We start from the raw sequence: 22,615 nt of genomic DNA on the forward strand, positions 1-22,615 counted from the left end.
GAACTGAAACAATTTTAAACGTGCATTTCCTCACGGATAATGTAGTAAGTAATTTTTCAAAATACTAGGCCATTCAGTAAAGGTACTTGAAGTATACCAGCAGTTCTATGACTGCCATGTATGGCCTCTGTTATTGGAATCAATGTTTTGCCAAAGTCCCAGGTAACAATTTGAGAGAAGAGTGACATTAAATTATTCTGAACAAAGAGAAACACGTTGAAAACCATTCCTTCAGCTTCTTTTGATTTCTTCCCTGCCACATGGATAATTTAGAATCATGCTATAATTACGGGGGGGGGGGACACCTTTGGACATCTGTTTTATGTGCAGCAAAAACGGGGCCTGTGCCCAAAGTGATCAATATGTTTCCAAGACAAAGAGAATCCGTATCAGTCCAGATTTCGAAGAAAAGTGCAAAAGGCCTTAGAAGCTGTATTTTTTTTCTAAACAGATTATGTCCGGGATTTAAAGATAAATCCTCTAACAAAAAAATTAAACCAAAAATAGGTTGTTTAACTTTGTACCATATTCTTATCAACACTGAGATTTACTGAGAAATGGTTCCATTCTAAAGGGTTATGTGGCTTGAGGGGGGGAAAAAAACACCTTTCTTTCCCGTGAACAGTATTCCAATGGTTAAAAGTAGATTTCCTAATTGCTGAAATAAAAAAAAAGTTGGATGTTTACCCCCATTAAAACAGATTGAAAGTTTGCATAATAAAGCCCTCAAAAAAAGAATGCCATATCATATTCCGTGTTTCTAATTAGAAAGTGGGCTGTAAGAATGCACTTTTCTCTTCCATTTAGCCAGCTTCATGGCTGATTAAAAACAACTTTGCTAAGTTATTTCTTACAACTAAACCACTTCAGTCTTCTAAGAGCTCAATTCAGAAATCAGTTAAAAACCACTTATCTGACTTTTCAGCCAAATGACAGGACTTAGTTAGTATGTCTGATTCAGGTGGGTTACTTTTAAAAGTATTATTTGGCAAAGCCACTTACAAATACTGGCTTCTGCAAATCCTAAATTGTGGCTGCTTTGCATTCAGATAGGACAGAAAAGCTAACGGTTTGGTTAAAAAATAATAATTGACACTCTGGGAACTTTGTGTGCCCCAAACATAAGCCACCACCTTTCGAAGCCACTGCTCCACAAAAGGCAAAGAGGTGCAGAACAGCACTTCCTCCAGATGTTGGACACTGCCACTATCCTTGATATAGGAGTTGGCCAGGCTGTGAGTTCAGGGGTGAAACGCTCTGAAGTCTGCTACCGGTTTGCTGCGCAGGCGCACCACAGGCGCTAAGAAGCCTTTTCTGAGTTTGCAAAGGAAAGTAGAAGAGCGAGGTGAAGCTGTGCCATGCGATTTAGATATATACCTGTAAATCACATGACACAGCTGATTGTTTAGTGTTTAGTGTTTATTAGGATTTGTATGCCGCCCACTCTCGAGAGACTCAGGGCGGCTTACAGATAAAGCAGGGAGGGGGAACATATAAAAGTTAAAAAGAACAGACATTAAAATTGCACAACATTCATATAGATTAGGGTGGGGCTGGATAAATCAACAGCCCCAGGCCTTCCAGAAGAGCCAGGTCTTAATCGCTTTGCGGAAGGCCGGAAGAGTAGTAAGGGTCCGGATCTCTACGGGGAGATCGTTCCAGCTGACCATCAGAACTTATTTTTAGCATTTTTTGCTACCAGTTCGGGCAAACCGGCCCGAACCGGTAGCATTTCATCCCTGCGTCAGTTTATCTGGAAGCTAAGTTCCTGCCCAGGCTCTGCAGCCATCCGATGTGATGAATAGGCTCGGGCATGCTCTCCACTCTCTTAGTGAGAAATGGTCATAGCTGATTCATGGCACGTGTTCTAATTAGCGCATGTGCAGAAACGCTAGTTCACTGCTTAGCATGAAACCCGCTGCGCCATATAGATAGCAAACACAGACTTGGTTTATGTATCATAATGTCAATTTTTAATGTGTAACAATGGAAGACCTTTTTTGCTTTTCTTCTTCTGGACCACAGGCACATAAAACAGGTGCTTTGCATCGCAGGGAGCACTTTGCAAAAGGATTTTTTATTTATTATAAAAATGTGCATTACAACCATAACTGCATTCTCATTCAAGACGGGATGGTGTTTCTCGGTGTACCTCAAGCAATAGCTTAAGCCATTTATGCAACTAACCAGACTCGGAAGGGAATGGCTGAAACGATTCCTCTACATCTGGTGTCTTAAGAGATGATCAGAATAGGAAAGGTTACCTCTTTTACGACTTGGCACAAATGAGGCATGGTATTTTCAGGTTCTTCTAAAAAATAACATCATAGCAGTAGGGCACTTGCCTTGTCCCCATTTTTCAAGATGCCTTGATACCCAAGACTTTGAAAACAAGGAAGATGTGAAATGGGTATCCGGATATGAACAAAACACAGCCTTTTAAAGGTTTCCTTGCTGTCCCTTGAAATTACTTCTGTGCTTATGGAACTGTTATGAACTGGAGTAACTAAGTCAGTGTTTCTCAACCTTGGCCACTTGAAGATGTCTGGACTTCCAACTCCCAGAATTCCCCAGCCAGCGAATGCTGGCTGGGGAATTCTGGGAGTTGGAAGTCCAGACATCTTCAAGTGGCCAAGGTTGAGAAACACTGAACTAAGTCAATCTGCATAACTGGCATTCACAGCTACTAACAGGAGCAGCTTTGCCACCAGTTTCAGTTGTGTGAACCCGCCTGCTTTTGCCTCTGTAGGTCAGATCCTGATAAATGTCTAATCCTGCAACCTTACCCTGCATTGCAACAAGGGCCAACAAGATTTATCTTAGGATCTGTTGATTAGCAAACAGCTACAGCAATTTAGCCTTTTCAAGTGTATTTTTTTTCAAGTAGCAATAAGTGCTGGTGTAAATTTACTCAGAAGCGAAGTGGCTTGATTGAAGGGTTGAAGGAGGGCAGGGAGGGAATTTAAAGCACTTTGCCTGGTGGCATCGGAGCCGGAAGGGCTGACGAGGTGCCCTTATTGTTTGGGTGGGTCAGGGTGCAACATTGAAGGTAGCAGAGGGTTAAAGGAATTGTCTGTTGTCATGGCGAGTCCCTAATAACTTTTACATGCCCCTTAGCTTCCCACCAATGTATTTTAGTCATGGGATACGGCAGGGCTCAGGGGAGAAAAAAAAAAAAAGGTCTGGAGTGCCTGCCCCCCCCCCCCAGAGCTCCTTGAAGCTTCACGTGGATTGGGACAGTTTTTAAAAATATATTTAAAAAAAAAACGAGAGTCAAGTTGATGTGGGAAAAGTTTAAAAACTGTAAAAAGTAAAAAATAAAAACGACACTTTGCATTTAGTTTAGACTATTTATTACTGGGATTTCAGGCACGGTGGCTGTATGAAACTTTTACATGGAATTGTTTAATTATTTGTACTTTTCATGCCAGAAAATAAAAAGTTCAGAATCTTATGAGAGTCTGTGTCTTATATTGAAGAGGATTCCAGAAACCTTCGTTGAATTCTACTTCCACCCAGCACTGATTTCTGCAGATTTAATTGGAACAGAAAAATAGTGTGCTTTCTCTACGTTTGAAGACTAGCAACAAATAATGGCTTGCTTAATACACAGAACTACATCAGAGCCACGGTTACTCCAGCACTGCAAATGTAAGGTGTGGGAAAGCATCTACTACATCACAAACAGCAAACATGGCTAAAGTTTAACACCTGGTTCTCCAGTCTACAAATGTGGCTCTCCAGACAGTCACAGCAATTCTGTTCACATTGCTTTCCTCCAGCGAGCTCCAAGCTTTGCCACTTTTCGCTCATTTTTGCTATTAAACGGAGAAATAATTTAGACCAAGGTTGATCTTTTATTCCAGATCAGAGTAGATTAGCAGATGTGATGCATCCTCAGAATTGGAAAGAAGAGAGCTGTAGGAGGGTGGAAGAGGAGAAACGTTGGCTGTCCCCGTGGAGCATTCTGCTCGCTGAGAGGACATTCAGACATGCGATGATGCCTGGGATAGTACAGGCATCTTTTTATCAGAGGGAAGCGAGGAGACATCAGTAAAGACCATTCTTAAGGATGGAGCTCAGAAGTTCCAATGTGGTTAAAGCATCAGGTTATAAACTTGGGGGGCTGAGTTCGAGTCTCACGTCAGATACAAATCCAGCAGGGCTGATCCTGGGCTAGCCATCCTCAGTCTGAGAAAGCACGCAAGGGCAGACACTTCCAAAATATTACCAAGAAATCTGCAGAGACTTGTTCAGGCAGCCCACGAAGAATCAAGTCTGATTCGAAGGCACAAGAAAAAAAATGTGCAAACTAATCAGTGTGATAGTTTGATGTATTACATAAAAACCACAATCCACAAATCCTGGTTAAAACAATGGGAAGGCCTGACAGTGTCGCGCAATCCAAATATCTCTGTTGTAAAGTAAACCTGGTGTTGTAGTAGCCATTGGTGAAGACAAGGTAAAAATCTCTGTATCCTGGATCAGGGATAGTGGTTCTTCCAGCTACAGAAATATGTCTTCCTATTGTGGGAAGTTATCATCCAGCCCTCTCCCAGAAAAAAATGAAATATCCTAGGAAATATTGAAAAGGCAGAATGTTTCTCTGGATGTGAAAAGAAGCATGTTTTAAAAGACAGAATAGTTGCCTGTAGCTTCCTGCCCACCCCCACTTTGTCAATAGGCCCATTAAGACTAGCCAGGCTAGCCCACTTTACATAATAAAGACTTCAGCAGCAGCTACAGAAAGGCATGATAATATTGGCCTTTTACTCAACTCTCCACATGGCATCTGAGAACTCATACCTGGATTCAAAACAGCCTGCATGGCACCATGGGAGTCTTGACAACCAATCAGAATACATTTCTTACACAGGAACAGGAAACAGAGAGGTGGGACTGAACAGGGTATAAAAAGCCTAGCAAGCCCCTCCCTCAGCCCTTCTCTTCTTCTCCACCAACATTGAAGCCTGTGATCACCTTTTCTGCTCAGGGCTCAAGCCGTGTGGTCCTGTCCAACAATAAACCATCTTTCCAAGCAGCCTCCGTGTCTCCAGGGTCTTCTCCCCCACTTGGAGCCGAACCCAGAAGGACATTTCTTTCAACACTATTATAAACATCTCATTTTGGCAACTAAGGATTACCCTCTTATTTTCTCAAATACTAAAGTAATAAAGCGGCCCTCAGAGATGGTAACTTAAGCTTTACCTCTCGTTTCTCTGAAGAGATGTAGAGCTCACACATATCTGGGAAGAAATACCTCCCAAATATCGTTTGTGGGAGCCGTACTATTCTTTGCTAATCAGAAACTGGCTCAAATGAACACGTATACAGAAGCCATACCTAAACCTGCCTGAACCTTTCAGATATGTGAGACCAACTTTTGCAATCGCCTATTACTTGCCTTGCTGGTCAGGGCAGAAAAACTTCAAAATATCTGGAGGACACCTAGTCTGCCTTGGACACCAGTTGTTTCAATTTAATGCCCGCTCTCCCCATCAGTAGAAAATGCCATATAACTTAAGAAATGACAGAGCATTTTCCTCACTCAAATATCATCCAAGAGGCGTAAAACCCCACAGATTTCCCCTCCTTCCCAACCCACTACACTCCAGGAGAGGTCTGAAGGCATATAGTACAACGTAATCCTCATCACCAGAGGGCCTTTTGTGAAAAAGCTGCTTGCCTCACCCCCCCCCTCCTTCCCCCTCCAGTCCCAGAAAGCAGCAGATGCTTTTTTAAAAGGAGGGTTCGGATGGAAAACAATGGGGCTGGGGGAGAAAGAGCCTCCGGGGGTTTTGTTATGGAAATGGCTGGGCTTCCACAGCAATCAAGGAGAGCAGGTGAAAGGCACAGGCCTTTACCTCTCCCCCCTCCCCACTTTATCAACAGAGGGAGCCCAGAAGAGCTGGGGAGGCCTTCATCCCCAGGGACCCTGGGGGTGGGCGGAGAAGAAGAGGCTGAAACCCGTGTCCCCAATCCCCACGGATGCTTTTAGGCAATGCTAGGGGAGGGGAAGGCGATGTGTTTGTACAGCTGATACCAGCTGGCCTAGCCAGGCTCCCACCTTCCGTTTCACAGAAAAAGACAAGACAGAAAGGACTCTTTCTTTATTGGATGGGAATGTAGGGTTTCCCCCCCCCCCCGCAGGAAAAACAGCAGATAAAAAACAGGCGGTGATTTTTGTCCCCTGCTTCTTGTTTCACCTGTCCAAAGTTTCAGACTCAGTGGAAAAAATCACCACCGAGTGATTTTTTTTTTGGAAAAAGGCCAGCAGGGAAAAGCTTCAGGTAGACAGTTTTGAGGTCCCTCCACCATGAATGAGAAGAAAAAGCATCTCCTTCTTCACAAAAGCATCACCTTTCGGAATGGAGGAAGCTGCCTGCCAGCAGAAGGAAGGCCCAGGTAGTTGTGGAATCCTAAGTGGACGTGTTTCGGGCAGACGATAGTTGATCACACCTGGGTGGGTGGGAAAAAGGCTTGTGTCCCAGTAGCTGACGGGGAAAACGAAAGTTCAAACCTCAAAGTCCACTGGGCCGGAGTAACAAGAAGTTGTTGGAATTCATGAAGAGCACATCCTGAGGCAAACCATGTGGTGAATTTTGCAAAATTGCCTGGAATCATATGAATTAGAATCTGGCTTCTCCGGCAGGGATGGTTGCGCACAGCTGCAAGAGAATGGTACGCAGAAGTCAGGGAGACAAAGATGGAAACAACTGTCATCCTTTTGCAAAGCGATCTTTGAACTGAAGGGCTTGAAAGGTGACATTCACCCAAATGCCCTCGAAGGAAGATTAATATGACTTGAAACGTTTGTCCTTTCATGATTCCTCCCAGCTATTAAGCAAAGAATAGGAGTCTAAGCCGATACAACTCACCTGCCTCAGAGTTCATCGTGGCCAAGGTCTTTTGGCTCGTGGCAAGCTGCTGGGGTAACAAACTCCATGGAATACTCACAGCGGCTGGGCTCTGTTGTGGATGTGACAATTGTCTCCTTGCCACAGGAAAGTTTCACCTTAGTAGGAAAAGAATCAGAGCAAATGCCATTGCCTCTTAAACCTTTAACCCAGCAATTAAAGAAGAGACCGATTCCCTAGTTATCCCACAAGATACCACAGACAGTATAAGTCATGATATGGTAGCTCTTAAAAAAAAAAAAAAAAAAACAACGGCAAATGTACACAGTCCTTTCCTCTATGGGATCCGGAGATGACCTTTAACTTGGAGGTACAACATTTGATGGAATTCTGAATTCTAAAGTCTATGAAAGTCAATATTTTTCCGAGACTACAACTCTTTGCTTTCCATAAAGATTAGCTATACCCATTTTGCTCCACCGAAAGAACTCACCGTTGTAGATCGATTGGGACCCTGCCAACAGCCTGTGCCATGCTCATATTTCATGATGCTGAATTTGTTATCATCTGAACCAGCCCAGGATCCCCAAGTGCTAGAAAGAAAGAAAGAAAGAAAGAAAGAAAGAAAGAAAGAAAGAAAGAAAGAAAGAAAGAAAGAAAGAAAGGTACTCAGTGCACCAATGGACTCTTGCCAACCTAATCCAGGAAGTTCAATAAAGAAAAACATGCTCAACTCATTTCAAAACCACTTTAAAGTCAGCCATTTCAAGACCCAGAAACTTTCAGAGGCAAATCCTTTAGAGAGAGAAAAGACTGAACATAAGTATTTGAAAAGTTTCACAACATATTTAGTGAATGACTTTTTTTCAGCTTAATGGATAATGTTTTAATCCTGATACTACATTTAGTAAATACAATTGGGACAAGCAACCTGGTTGTTAAGTGAAGCAGTCATTAAGTGAAACGGTGACTGCCTTATGACCTTCGTTCAGCTTTCCTTTGCTTTACAGATCTGTAAAGTTTGGTCACAAAGTTACTTTTTCACTGCCATTGTTAACTGTTCCGAGACATTCACTAAATGAAGACTAGGGAAATGTTCTTAATACACATACGTAAAATGTCTGGCAAATATATATAAAGTGTCATCTGTGCTTTAAATATGTGACTCCTGACGCAATTATTACTGCTGCCTTCCAAAACAGATTAGTTGTAGCAATAGCACTTACTTACTTACTGTATATACCGCTTCCCATTGCTTTATAGCCCTCTCTAAGCGGTTTACAGAGTCAGCATATTGCCCCCAACAACAATCCGGGTCCTCATTTTACCCACCTCGGAAGGATGGAAGGCTGAGTCAACCCTGAGCCGGTGAGATTAGAACCGCTGAATGGCAGATAACAGTCAGCTGAAGTGGCCTGCAGTACAGCACTCTAACCACTGCACCACCTCGGCTCTAGTTTAGTTCCGGAAGCAAATGGCCTCCGGTTGCTGTGAGCAGCAAGGATGCCATGATCTCAGTCCTCAAAGGGTGTACACAGCAGCCTCAAAGTTTCTTACCCAAGGCTCGTCTCTGAGCCGCCATGCTTCGGTTTCTGAGACACTCTGTTAAAGGGGCAGAGGCGATAAATATATCTAGAAAAAAAGAAAAAGCACAAAAGAAATGTATGTCGTGACTTGTGTGATGATTTCCTTCTCTCTCCCACTAAGCAAATTCCCTTCTATGAGCACAAACACCTTTAGCTATTAGTCCATTAAGTAAAGGGAATTCTGGGACTCTCTTCTTCCTCCATTTCAGAATTAGGCAAAGAGCAGGAGTTGGCCACTGGTAATATTTACGTAAAACAGCTGCCAAGAAAAGCCAAGAAAATCGAGGTTGTGAATTGCTGTCATAATGTTTTGGTGGGCTGCATCCTGCAAACATTTCCAGAATTGGTGGGAGCTAGGAAACAAATTTGGTGTATATATGCCTGGGTGTAGATTGGGCATCTCGTTTTCATCAAAATACAACTTTGATCTGCAGGAGCACTGAATCAGCTCAATAACCCCATATGAATAACTATTTACTATACTACAGAAGAACCGCAGCTGATAAAATGTTACTTACATTCTGCATTGCTTGAGGGAAATCTATAATCAAAAGAGATGCAAATGTGACTGAACAATCCAATATAAAGAAATAGGACCTACTCATTAGTAGCGAGTTCATAGCACTGTCCATACATGTAAGAAAATTCTCCATTTGGACCAAAATCAAAGGAAATTTCTTTCTCTAGATTCCTAGAAAAACAAATAAAATAGAGCAAAAGGCTGTTAAAAGAAAAAAAAATGAATACATAAAAAACACAAGATATATTGCTAAACTATGGAATATTTGTAGGCCCATTTAACAGGATATGGTATGGTTTTCCCCCCAAAATTCCAGTTCCAAATCCTTTCCAAATCAATTCTCCTTGATATCCGACTCCTTCAAAACAACGCTGAAGCTGTACTCAGAGAGTAGCTGACCTTTCTAGATACCCAACTATTTAAAGTAAATCAAAAGTAGCTGGAGGGGAAAGAATATAAGCCCCCCCCCCCCCCCCCCCCGGGCAGACATCAACTTTAGGAGGGAAATCATAGTATGTGGATGGGCTTGGGGGAACTGGAGGAGGGGTGGGAGAGGGCAAAGAACAGGAAGTGGGGGGAAATTGCCACCATCAAGAAAAGCTTTTGTGAAATATGCGTATTTTGAAGGAAGATGAAAGGCAAGCAGAGGACATCTGTCAATTAGGAAGTGGGAAAAATGAAAGACGCAACGGAACACTTGTAACTTGCTGCATTTGACCAAACTGGGAGGAATGGGGGGGACGGGGGACGGACACACTTCCTCAAACTGAGCCAAATCAACAACCTGCCGAGGGTACTGACCACTCTGATTGGTACCACTTTTCAAGAGCAGCGCCCCGGGTTCAGCCATCTGCATTAAGATGCACAGAGAGGGAAGTCCTTTGAGCAGCAGCTTCTTCGTCCATGATTGGGCCTCAAGCATGAACACAGATCTTGACCACTCGGCCAAATGCCCACAGAATGGGGAAAGGAAGGCTTCAAATGCATCAATGATCAGGGCCCTTTTTACTCAAACTCTCGCTTTAGAGCAGTGTTTCTCAACCTTGGGGGACTTTAAGTCCCGTGGATTTCAACTCCCAGAATCCCCCAGCCAGCTATGCTGGCTGGGGGATTCTGGGAGTTGAAGTCCACGGGACTTAAAGTCCCCAAGGTTGAGAAACACTGTTCTAGAGCTACCTTGTCTGCATTACAAAACTCCAAGCAATATCTAGAACTTTTCTTAATCTCTTTGCCTTCCTGCGGTGGCCATCTGGATTTATTTATTAGTTTATTTGTTCAGCAGCTCAGATCTTATAGCCTGATCTTTTGTCGAGGAGCCGATTTCTTTGTTTCTTGCCCCTATCATCTGCGTGCAGACCCGTGGGACCCCACAGAGGAGAAAGGCGGCAAGTTGGGTAGGCTGAATCCCATGGTTACCGCCCTGTCACCAAGGCTACCCCTAATTACGGGTCTCTCTCCCGGGCACACAGATGGATGCAAAGCTCTTTGTCTGATGGAGGACCCGCCCTTAGCTAATGCTTGGCCCCAGTCAGACGGAAAGAGCTTTCGGGAAGAAGGAAGCGTTTTTCCTCTCCGAAGCCTGATACGGTATCCTTCCACTCCTCTGTACTATACATCCAAGCGCAGCTGGCGAGATAAGGCTTCTGGTGCACGTATGGATTCTTTAACCATAAGTCTCGAGGGAAGAGGCCTCAACCTCTCTCTGCAGCAGCGGCCCCACCTATCCTAGGGAACAGGGGCAAGCCTGCGCTGGGAAGCTAACCGTCAACTCTGAAGAAAAAAAGGGTTGGTAGTAAAAAGTGGTTCCACCACAAAACCGCGAAGCCCTTATCCGCGCCGACATAAAGGCGGAGGCAAATCCGCGCCGTCCGAAGCACTAAGGAAAACGCCACCCTACCGCGATGACATAACCACGGAGGGCAAATCTGCGCCTCCCGAAGCACTAAACCTAACCCCAAACCTAATCTAACCCTTAGCTTAATTTAAATCGGCTTTCTGCCGCCGCGCTGTTGTCGTGGCGGTGATGACGCGCGGCTTTAGCGACGCGGTTTTATCACCGCTATTTTGACAAGCGAGGTTTTGTCGTGCCACGGTAAAAAGTGAGTTCCTGGGATCCTAATTCCAGGAGGAGGACAGGGAAGGGTGTCTTTCATTCCCCAAAGGGAAAAAAAATGTTTTGAAAAGTGATACCAACAAAACAGGTCTCAGCTGCTTCTCACAGCTTCCATTAACTGGGTGCTTAGCTAACGGATCCCGTGCCCCTCCTGTCCCCTTAAAAGCTTTCCTAATGGGCCAAACCGGAGACCTCCCAGGGGGCGAGGAGGGGCAGGCTGTGCTTGCAGCTACAGCTAAATTATGGCTAGATGGAAATCACCCCCTCTACAGTCAATTTTAAAAGGGCTTCAATTAAGGCTCTTGCTCTGCACCTGCCATGGCGAGCCATTTTCTCCCCAAGGTCATGATCCAGCATCTTACTTGCACCACCTCAGACGGCAAAATGCTCCCCCTTAACTCCTTCGACCGTTTTATCTTTGGCATTTAAATAGAACTTCGGGGAGAAGAATTCTAGCCTGTTATCCACATGTTACGTTTCTCTGTGCAGGGGAGGAGACTTTAGGTATGAACGCCTGCTCCTAATGGGAGTAACAGTGGCTTTCATATGATTTTTTAAAATTAAATTGGGAATGGAAATTATAGAAACAGAAACTGCTCCTGCAGGAACTGAAAGTCCATACCCCCCAAGTGCTTCACAGATCTAGGCCAACTAAGATTCAGCAATGGAGAGCTCTAGTTGGAGACACACACACACACACTCACACACACACACACACACACACACCCCTTCCTTTGATGGAGACAAAGCAATCTGTATCTCTTGACTTAAAGAGACCGTATATTTCTGAGTGGAGATATACTGGGCAGCAAACATAAATATCTGCAAGGGTATGATGAGGAAAGGATGATTTGTGCAAGAAATCTGCAAGCCTATGCTGGAGACAACTATATTTAAGATGCATATAAATGACAGAAAGTTGACGTACAGGATCCATCCTTCTCCAGTGACATTTCACTATAGAAACGTACCTAAACACTCATCTCTCACAGTGGAATTTTTGCTAGAAATCAGACAACATGCAGTTTTATGGGTAAAGAAAACTTTTAAAAATTAACCAGAAAGGACTGACTGGTTGCGTTGATCTCTGTTTAAATTGGAACAAATTTCTATTCAGATTAAACATACACAATTGTTTATAATTGTTCTCAAGCTAAAGTGGAAAAGAGCTTTGAAGTTAAAAGCACAGCCAGAATGGCTGCATTCGGAGGATCCAATGTATCTTGTATTATGTTTCTTGGGAGGAGGAAGAATCTCCCAAATTAAGACCCCCCCCCCAATAGCTAAAACCGAAGTGTCTGTCACCAGGGTCAGCTAAACTAAGCGTGCCGAGGTCTCCCATCTGCTCCCTGAAACAACCCTCCCAGTCTAAGAGCTCAGGAGTGGTGTGATTACTGCAATAATTATGTATGCAATCAATAGAAGACAGCTTGAAATTTATTTCTGGCTTCCATTCTTTACCTTCCCCCACTTGAGACCTGGGGAGAAAAAGATGTGAGTTGAATGACAAAATAGCACCCATCCCTCCAGAGTCCATTTCCATTTCATCTTGATGGAAAATTCAAACGGAATATACAAGTTAAGATACATCGAGATAGCAAGAAACAATAGAGAACACCAGGACTAAGAGAGGATAATTAAAAAACAGTTTGGTGTTCTAATGTTCTTAGACTCACTCACCCGTTCGCCCCCAGGATAGAATTCATGTTGATATTTTAAGCCCATGAACCTGCTAAGACCATCCTTCTCGGTTTCCAGATAAAAAAAAAAGTGGGACCTCCCCATCGAGATTAAGAATAGGGGAATGGAAATACAAAGGGAAGGAGCCCTTTGGACCAGCTCTCTAGAAAAGGCTATGGAAATAAGGTGGCTTTCTCAGCTGGCTACTAGCAAATGGACAATCTACTTTTGGATCCCTGGAATCAGCCAGGAAGTACAAATGCCAGAAACTAGTGGGAAGCAATGTGATAGAAGCTAATAAAAGATAGCAATAGCAATAGCAATAGCAGTTAGACTTCTATACCGCTTCATAGGGCTTTCAGCCCTCTCTAAGCGGTTTACAGAGTCAGCATATCGCCCCCAACAATCTGATAGATAGATAGATAGATAGATAGATAGATAGATAGATAGATAGATAGATAGATAGATAGACAGACAGAGATATAGATAGATAGATAGATAGATAGATAGGAGATATGGATGGATGGATGGATGGACAGATAGACAGAGATATAGAGATAGATAGATAGATAGATAGATAGATAGATAGATAGATAGATAGATAGATAGAGCAGTTAGACTTATATACCGCTTCATAGGGCTTTCAGCCCTCTCTAAGCGGTTTACAGAGTCAGCGTATCGCCCCCACAGTCTGGGTCCTCATTTCACCCACCTTGGAAGGATGGAAGGCTGAGTCAACCCTGAGCCGGTGAGATTTGAACTGGTGAACTGCAGATAGCAGTCAGCTGAAGTGGCCTGTAGTACTGCATTCTAAACACTGCGCCACCTCGGCTCCTTATCTGGGCTTCCAGATTACCTATACGGAAAACTACCACATTCGGAACTGCCCCAAAACATAATGGATCAGAAGACCGGTCCTGCGTTGGAAAGCCTTGACGGGTGTCATTGAAGCAGACATGGGTATCTCTTACTAAGGGACTGATTGCCAGGAGATTAAGATGCATCAGAAAAGCCAAATGCAAAGATGGGCCAAAATTGCAACGTTCATGCTCGTATTCAGATAAGCCACCACCCAGTTGAATAGTCACAGTTTTTTCTCTCCAAAGTCCTACCTGATTGATTCCTCCATTTCTTTCAAGGACTTCTCTACTTCATCAAATTGTTCTCGGGCCTTTTGGGCAGCTGAAAGACAGGTAAAAATTAAGACTGGCTGAAAAATTGAATAAAATAATAAATTTGTTTTTCCATATAATTCCCTCCTAAGTAGTATTGGGGTGTGGTTAAATCACCATACTGTATTCCTATTTCACAAAGAGCATTAGTGGGGGGGGGAGTCAGGGGGGAATGGACGAAAACATTTTCATAATAAACCCTCAAGATGCCACATTCCCCTTTTCAGTTATTTTTGTTCTTGCTATCTAAACCAGTTAAGCATCATGGCCAACTGGAAGAATTGGTAGTATTCATCCCATTTCATAAGTGGACAGATTTCACAGTGGACAACTGAAGCTGGGAACCCAGCTCTCCCATTTCGGTGAATATGCAAATTCTGACTCAAGATCATTCCCTTATGTGGTTAGTAACTCCTTTACAAGTTTATTCCTCTTCAGCCTTTCCAAACTTAACGCTTTTAGATCTAGCCTCAAATGGTTGCATGGTTAAGACATAGTTCCAAGCATCATAAAGTTGCTTTGCATCATTCAAATGCAAGCAAAAAAGGAAAAAAACCCAAATGATTTAAATTTCCTCTCTTCACATTACTGATTTTTGTACAAAGAATGAAAGAAATAATAAAATACTAATTTGCTACTCTGATTCAACCTATGAGAGAACCTCTGATTCAACCTTTCCTTCTTATTGCAATATAGTATGCAGCATTGCCGGACTCCTTTCACAATGTTGAACCATTCAGTGGTTATGTGTCCAGTTCTCACTGTTGCTTCTTAACCCACATATAGGTTTCTCAAGAGACAAATAAGATGGCCTGGTGCTCCCATCTCTTTAAGAACTTGCCACAATTTGTTGTGATCCACACACTCAAAGGCTTTGGCACAGTCAATGAAGCAGAAGTAGATCTTTTTCTGGAACTCCCCAGCTCTCTCCGTGATCCAGCGTATCTTGGCAATTTGATCTTTAGTTCCTCTGCCTCTTTGAAATCCTGCCTCTACTTCTGGTAGTTCTCGATCCACATACTGCTGGAGCCTGGCTTGTGGGATTTTGAGCATAACTTTACTAGCATGTAGGCCCCATCGAGGATGCTACTTCTTAGCTTCCAATGCTGAATCAACACACGGTGATAATAATTCTCTACTTCTACTCAGGGTGAAACCAGAAGTAGAAGACTCGTTTTAAATTGATGGGGGTCACATTAAGCAACCGGCTCCCACTACTGATCGCCCTTTGCCTCCTGGATAGGTGAGACTTGAGAAACGATGCATCTGCTTAAAATGCTAACGGCATTAGCTTTGTAGGTGCCTCATATCAGAATGCAAAGTACGGACCTGCCTTGGGCTTCCTTCTTTATTTTATTATAGCTACAAAACTGCTTTTTTGTTGTTTCACCTGATACAATTAAGCTCTGTCTTATAGCACTTGTGAGAGCTTGGTTGGGCAGGCTTTGGAGGAGCTGAGCAAGAGCCAATATTTGAGGAACAGTAAAGACAACTGTTTTTATCTGTTTGGAAGAAGCCAGGGAGGGAAGGTCCCGATAAATCCCACTAAAATACTCAACCCTTTCCAGAGCAGTAACATTTACATGGAACCTAAGTCCTGTGCTGAAATGGAGTCAGTTAATCATCAATCCATCAATTTATTGTTTTGACTACTTGGTCATAAAATAAAACCCACTCAACTGTAGCCAAACATTAATAAAATACATCAAAACGTACAGAAATCAGTAAAAACATCAATAGCAATAGCAGTTAGACTTCTATACCGCTTCATAGGGCTTTCAGCCCTCTCTAAGCGGTTTACAGAGTCAGCATATTGCCCCCAACAACAATCCGGGTCCTCATTTCACCCACCTCGGAAGGATGGAAGGCTGAGTCAACCTTGAGCCGGTGAGATTTGAACTGCTGAACTGCAGCTAGCAGTCAGCTGAAGTGGCCTGCAGTACTGCACTCTACCCACTGTGCCACCTCGGCGATAGACAGACAGACAGACAGACAGACAGACAGATGATAGATAGATAGATAGATAGATAGATAGATAGATAGATAGGAGAGATGGATGGATGGATGGATGGATGGATGGATGGATGGATGGATGGATGGATAGATAGATAGCAATAGCAGTTAGACTTCTATACCGCTTCATAGGGCTTTCAGCCCTCTCTAAGCGGTTTACAGAGTCAGCATATTGCCCCCACAGTCTGGGTCCTCATTTCACCCACCTCGGAAGGATGGAAGGCTGAGTCAACCTTGAGCCGGTGAGATTTGAACAGCCGAACTGCAGAACTGCAGTCAGCTGAAGTGGCCTGCAGTGCTGCACTCTAACCACTGCGCCACCTCAGCTATTACAGCTAGTAAACTATTAGACAGCCTTAGGAACTTTTGACAAAATATTTTCTCTGTTTAGCAGCAGCCCGTGCAAAGTTTGCTAATTTTCCCAGCATTGTCTCCTTGTCATTGAAATGGAATCTGTTCAAGGAAAAATCAGATGGGGAGCAGAATGAATCCAACACTTTGTGGCTCAGGAAATTAAAACATGATAGCTGTGAGTGTGGATTTCAGCTCTACTCAGAAAGCAGTCCGGGGAAATTCAGAAGAATGGGAGAGTGACTATGTCCTATTTTTAGACACGGGAAAAGCTAACAGCTCTTCTGCCCTTTCCAGGGAGGAATCTCGGCTTTTCCTGCTTGGTCTCCCTAAAGCAGCAGATATAGCCAGGAAAAACATCAGTTTAAGGCATTTCTATCCCACTTTCAAAGGCACATGGCAGCTTACAGAAACCACTGAAGAACACACACAAAAACCCAAGTAAGATCAACATGCTACCAGCCGTTGAGCACTCAAGAAAGTAGCAATAGCAATAGCAGTTAGACTTATATACCGCTTCATAGGGCTTTCAGCATATCGCCCCCAACAACAATCCGGGTCCTCATTTCACCCACCTCGGAAGGATGGAAGGCTGAGTCAACCTTGAGCCAGGTGAGACTTGAACCGCTGAACTGCAGATAGCAGTCAGCTGAAGTGGCCTGCAGTACTGCACCCTAACCACTGCGCCACTTCGGAGATAGATAGATAGATAGATAGATAGATAGATAGATAGATAGATAGATAGATAGATAGATTAGATAGATAGATTAGATAGATAGATAGATAGATAGATAGATAGATAGATAGATAGATAGATATGGATGGACAGACAGACAGAGATATAGAGATAGATAGATAAGATAGATAAGATTGATAGATAGATTAGATTGATAGATTAGATAGATAGATAGATAGATAGATAAGAGATAGATAGATAGATAGATAGATAGATAGATAGATAGATAGATAGATAGAAGATATGGATGGATGGACAGACAGACAGAGATATAGAGATAGATAGATAGATAGATAGATAGATAGATAGATAGATAGATAGATAGATAGATATGGATGGACAGACAGAGATATAGAGATAGATAGATAAGATAGATAAGATTGATAGATAGATTAGATTGATAGATTAGATAGATAGATAGATAGATAGATAGATAGATAGATAGATAAGAGATAGATAGATAGATAGATAGATAGATAGATAGATAGATAGATAGATAGATAGATAGATAGATAGAAGATATGGATGGATGGATGGACAGACAGACAGAGATATAGAGATAGATAGATAGATAGATAGATAGATAGATAGATAGATAGATAGATAGCAATAGCAGTGAGACTTATATACCGCTTCATAGGGCTTTCAGCCCTCTCTAAGCGGTTTACAGAGTCAGCCTATCGCCCCCAACAACAATCCGGGTCCTCATTTTACCCACCTCAGAAGGATGGAAGGCTGAGTCAACCTTTGAGCCGGTGAGATTTGAACCGCTGAACTGCAGATAACAGTCAGCTGAAGTGGCCTGCAGTTCTGCACTCTAACCACTGCGCCACCTTGGCTCATGGCTGAGGTGTTAACTGATTTTATCAAGTGATAAAATCAGTTAACACCCGACCTCCTGAAAAAACAAGGCTTCCCAACTTCTTCACACGGCCAGGGACCCCCAAAAACATGGATCATGGGAATAAACCCAACTGAGGCATCACTTCCAAAGACATGCTGGGAGAAAAATATATGATTTGCCTTAGCATCTTCTAATTAAAACATGGTCCCCCACCCCCCCAAAAAAATATCTATCCAAAAGTGAGGGAAGGACTGCAAAGCTGGCTGGAGTTCTAACGGGGTAAGTAGGTTCAAAATATCTGGAATATATCAGCTACTATTTATGCTGCAAGCCAAAAGAAGACACCCACCAACATTTTACCAAATTTCTGCCCTATTTGCATCTGGCCTCCCAGGTGGCCGAATGCAATAATTCAAGCTATAACAATATAAAATGCTTTACATAATGTGGCCAAGAAAATTGCAAGAATGGAGAGTTATCTCTGTTTAGTTTACAGTAATTTAAGATAATGTCTAGCTGGATGACAACACTTTTAGCTTGCTGGCTATTCTCAAACCCCTAAGCAGAGCCAGATTTGCCTGATAATGGATAAGAGGCCACTATGAAAAATCAGTTCTATAGACAGGAGTGGAAAATTGTTAAAATCCCACAAGGCAATGGAAAATCACTCAAATGCAGAAGAAAACTACATAAATCTATGTGAATTCAATATGCTGGAGCTTGAATTGGAATATTTTTACAACACTATTCCATAGTTTGTGACCTGTTCTGTACATTCTCTTCTCCTTGAATCTTGTCCCCAAAGAACGTGTATATTCATTCAGTCCCCCTCTTCCATACCATCCACCCATTGCTCTTCTGAGCCAACTCTTTCCCACAGTAGGAATCATGTGGAAGGAAAAAAGAATGTGCAGAGAAGAAGAATCAGCAAGTAGAGGCTTCCAAACTGACTGGACTGCTTCCTGGGCTACATTACAACTGTGTGAAAAAGTCCTGCACGCTTTCAGTTTTAAGCTGTATTTACATGTTTCATCAACTTTTCACACAAAATTAGTACTTTGATGAAAATTTCTGGAGTGGAATTGAGATGCACATTTTTTTTTATTAATGTAACCAAAGTCTTTTTAAGGTTTTGAGTGAGTTTAGGTGCTAAAACAAACACAACTTCAATTTTCGAGAATGTTAGGATTGAAAATAGCCAATCAGCAGTGAGCTTTGGCTGACCAATCAAAATGCACAGAGGCTAAATCTGTGAGCCAATCAATGCTGTCATACTCTATGACCGTGATGATGGCGAACCTATGGCACATGTGCCAGAAGTGGCGCGCAGAGCCATCACCAGTTGCTCTTCAGGGTTCAGGCACAGCAGTCAGCTGGTCTTCATGCACATTGGCATGGCAGAAAGTAGAAGCGGAGCTGCCCGGTGCGCATGCGTGCACTATGAAAATGATCTTTTTTGCTTCCAAAGGTGCACATGTGCCTCGGCCATTTGGTGATCTGGTTCCTGGCGCAACAGGAAGAGCAACGGCCGTGCGTGCCAAAAGATGTGGAGAGGGGATCCCGGCCATGGCTTCTCAGCAGAGTAGAGCTGTGGTCGGGGCTTCCCTCCCTCCCCGCCTGAGCGGGCTTCTTGCGTGGCCCCAGCCCTCCAGTCCGTGGCTCATCTGCAGTCCAAAGTGCCTGGCCGGCTCGGGCGCCACAGAAAAGCAGCAGCAGCAGCAGCCAGAAGGGGAAGGGGAGGAGCGACCCCCCTCCCCGCCTGCTGCAGCCACTCCCACAAAGCCTCTGGCGCCTGGGGAGGGCGAAAAATGGGTCTATTGCGGGCCAAAAGGGGGGGGGTCGCATGCACATGTGCAGGGTGTGCACACGTGGGCATGCGCATGGGAGGGTTGCCCACATAGCATTATGGCTATGTCACGCCCACATACAACCCCCTTCCACTCCCCCCCGCTTTTGGCACGGGAGCCCAAAAAGGCTCGCCCTCACCGCTCTATGACTATAAATAGGCATGAAAAGCATCGAGAAATTTAATTTAGCTCTGGCTGCGGGCATGGATGAAGGCCTTTGCTGTCACCAGTACTGAGCAGCCGCAGCGCATCAATGTGCTCCATGAAGAGGGTTACTCCTGTACGGAAATAGCCAAGAGAGTGAAATGCCATCGCACCACAGCGAGCACAGAGTGGTTGAAAAATACCAAATAACTGGTTCAGTTGATGACAGGCTCCGCTCTGGAAGACCAAGAAAGTTGACAAAGGCTCTGCAATCCATTTCGATGGCTGACAGGAAGCTCACCTCACCTCGGATTACAAGAATTTGGGGTGAAACCTGTGATGTAAAAGTGTGCACAAGCACAGTTGTGTCGCAACCTGCTTGCCAGAGGGCTCAAAGGCTGCAGGGTTCGAAGTAAACCTTTGCTCACAGACACTCACCCCTCTCGTCAACGTTCGTGGGCCAGGAAGTATGCCAAGTGGACCAACGAACAGTGGGCCAAGGTCATCTTCAGTGACGAGAGCGATTTCTACTTGACTGGGAGTCAGTGCAAAAAGTATGTCAGAAGATTTCCAGCTGAATAATTTAGGCCATACTGCCTGAAACTATCCATGAAGTATCCATTGCATTGTGATAATCCCATAGATTAGGCCTCCTCCGAGTTCCATCTGCCGGTCAATGTTGACTGGCAACCACGCGGAGGAGAGCCTTCTCGGTGGCAGCTCCGACCCTATGGAACGATCTCCCCGTGGAGATTCGTACCCTCACCACCCTCCAGACCTTCCGCATAGCCCTTAAAACCTGGCTGTCCCAACAGGCCTGGGGCTAAAGACTGTAACCCACCCGAATGGTATTAATGTTGCGCTTTTAATGATGTACTGTCTCATGTGTTAAATGTTTGTTTTCCCTCCCTTTCGAGTTGTAAGCCGCCCTGAGTCCCCCCAGGGAAAAGGGCGGCATATAAATAAATTACTCATAACTCATAACTCATGATGTGGGGCTGCAACGCTGCTTCTGGTATTGGTCGGATACAAATCGTGCAGGGAATCATGAATTCCAAGCAGTATGTTGAAGTCCTGGAAAAGACCATGCTTCCTTTCAGCTTAGCAACTTGTAGGGAAGTACTTTCACTTCCAGGATGACAACACTCCTTCTCATCGAGCCAAGTCCGTCCAGCAGTGGATGAAGAAGCATGGTGTCCGACTCAGTCGGATTTGAACCCAATTGGGAACTTGTGGGCCAAGACTGCTTACAAAATAAGCAAGAAGCCTCAGAAGACCAAGCAGGAGCTGACTGAATCCATTACTGCAGCCTGGCACCACTTTCTTTACCAAAGATCACATGCAAAGGTTTATACAGTCTATGCCGAAGTGATGCTGCCTGGTGATAAGCGATAAGGGTTATTTGCACAAAAAATCATAAAATCAACGGCCTATCCGAAAAATGTCATAAACCATAAACCGTAAAGCGTGCGGGACTTTTTCACACAGCTGTATATGACCCCACTATTGCAGGAGTAATCCCCAAGTTCATATCACTAAAAGGTAGAGGTAAAACGTTGAACAAATTTCCATTAAAAAAAATGGGAAGTTTAAAAAAACATGTTCAGGATTACAACACTTTTTTCCATTCTGCACCCTCTCCCTAGGACAGTGTTTCTCAACCTTGGCAACTTGAAGATGTCCGGACTTCAACTCCCAGAATTCCCCAGCCAGCATCCGCTGGCTGGGGAATTCTGGGAGTTGAAGTCCGGACATCTTCAAGTTGCCAAGGTTGAGAAACACTGCCCTAGGAGTAGTGAAAAAAGGCACAAATTGTGCCTTTTAGGGATGGTATTGTATCAACACTCCCCCGTGGCCCCAGGAGCCTGGAAAAATATTTTCAAAATTATTGTGGCTGGTGGCAAATGGTCTGATCCTGATAACGCCTATAGACCGGGGCCACGGTGGCTCACATGGCAAGACGCTGGGCCTGCGTGCACCACTGAGGTTGGCAGCTCGATTCCCCGTGAACGAATAAACCACGTAGGGACAAGAAAGGGGACTCCCTGATTGCCTAGTGGCATTCAGGCACCCTGCGGGTAAAAGATAACACCGCTCAAAAAAAATCCCTTTCAGAGAGGCAGGCAGCCACCTCTGTGATCCCTGGCTAACACATGCCACACGCTAAAAAAACAACAACAACAACAATGCCTATAGAAGCTTTATTAAAGAAGAATAACTCTTTAAAAGCAGATCAGAGAGTTACTTCCATCACCTCTTTCAAACCATATTAATTCGACGGAGACAAGACTGCTACGCCAGGAAATGGCTCCATCAATCCCCTGTCCTATCTTAGCATAAACATTTTGAGGACTGCGGTGCCCTCTAAAGGCCCCGAGATGGTTGAAGCTCTGTGCAAATGTAATGCATTAACTGCCCTTCAAAAACAATCATTTTCTTGGATTCTTACTTCTTATACCATATTTTTTCAGAGTATAAGACGCACCTTTCCCCCCTCCTAAGAGGGTGGAAATGTTGGTGGGTTTTATACACCAAATGCAGCCATTTGTTTGCTTCCCGAAGCCCTGCATCCCATTTTTGCAAAAAATGGGTGAAAAACAGGCTGGGTTTTTTTTGGCAAAGACAGAGGTGTTTTTGCCTTCCCTCAGCAGCACTCTGCAGGCTTCAGTTTTTTGCAAAAATGGGGGCATTTTCGCCTTCCCCCGGCCCTGCTGAAGCCTGCAGAGTGTTCCTGGGGGCCGGGCAGGACAAA

The 22,615-nt window shown here is 43.9% G+C and overlaps 1 protein-coding gene across 1 annotated transcript in view; it reads right to left on the bottom strand.

The window, feature by feature from the left end:
• Positions 1–6,139: 6,139 nt before the first annotated feature.
• The window catches only part of PRKCSH (PRKCSH beta subunit of glucosidase II), a 42,730-nt gene continuing 26,254 nt past the window's right edge, over positions 6,140–22,615 (bottom strand). The window contains exons 13-18 of the mRNA XM_087711055.1: positions 13,869–13,938; positions 9,045–9,134; positions 8,415–8,489; positions 7,351–7,450; positions 6,879–7,015; positions 6,140–6,668 (exon numbers count right to left, since the gene is read on the bottom strand). Of these exons, the coding sequence (XP_087567181.1) occupies positions 6,884–7,015; positions 7,351–7,450; positions 8,415–8,489; positions 9,045–9,134; positions 13,869–13,938 (467 nt within the window). The 3' untranslated portion in view covers positions 6,140–6,668; positions 6,879–6,883. The remainder of the gene's footprint in view (positions 6,669–6,878; positions 7,016–7,350; positions 7,451–8,414; positions 8,490–9,044; positions 9,135–13,868; positions 13,939–22,615) is intronic.

This window comes from Thamnophis sirtalis, unplaced genomic scaffold, assembly GCF_051295495.1.
Source record: "Thamnophis sirtalis isolate CommonGarterSnake01/CBP01778 unplaced genomic scaffold, rThaSir2_p1.2 scaffold_3, whole genome shotgun sequence".
NCBI lineage: Eukaryota > Metazoa > Chordata > Lepidosauria > Squamata > Natricidae > Thamnophis > Thamnophis sirtalis.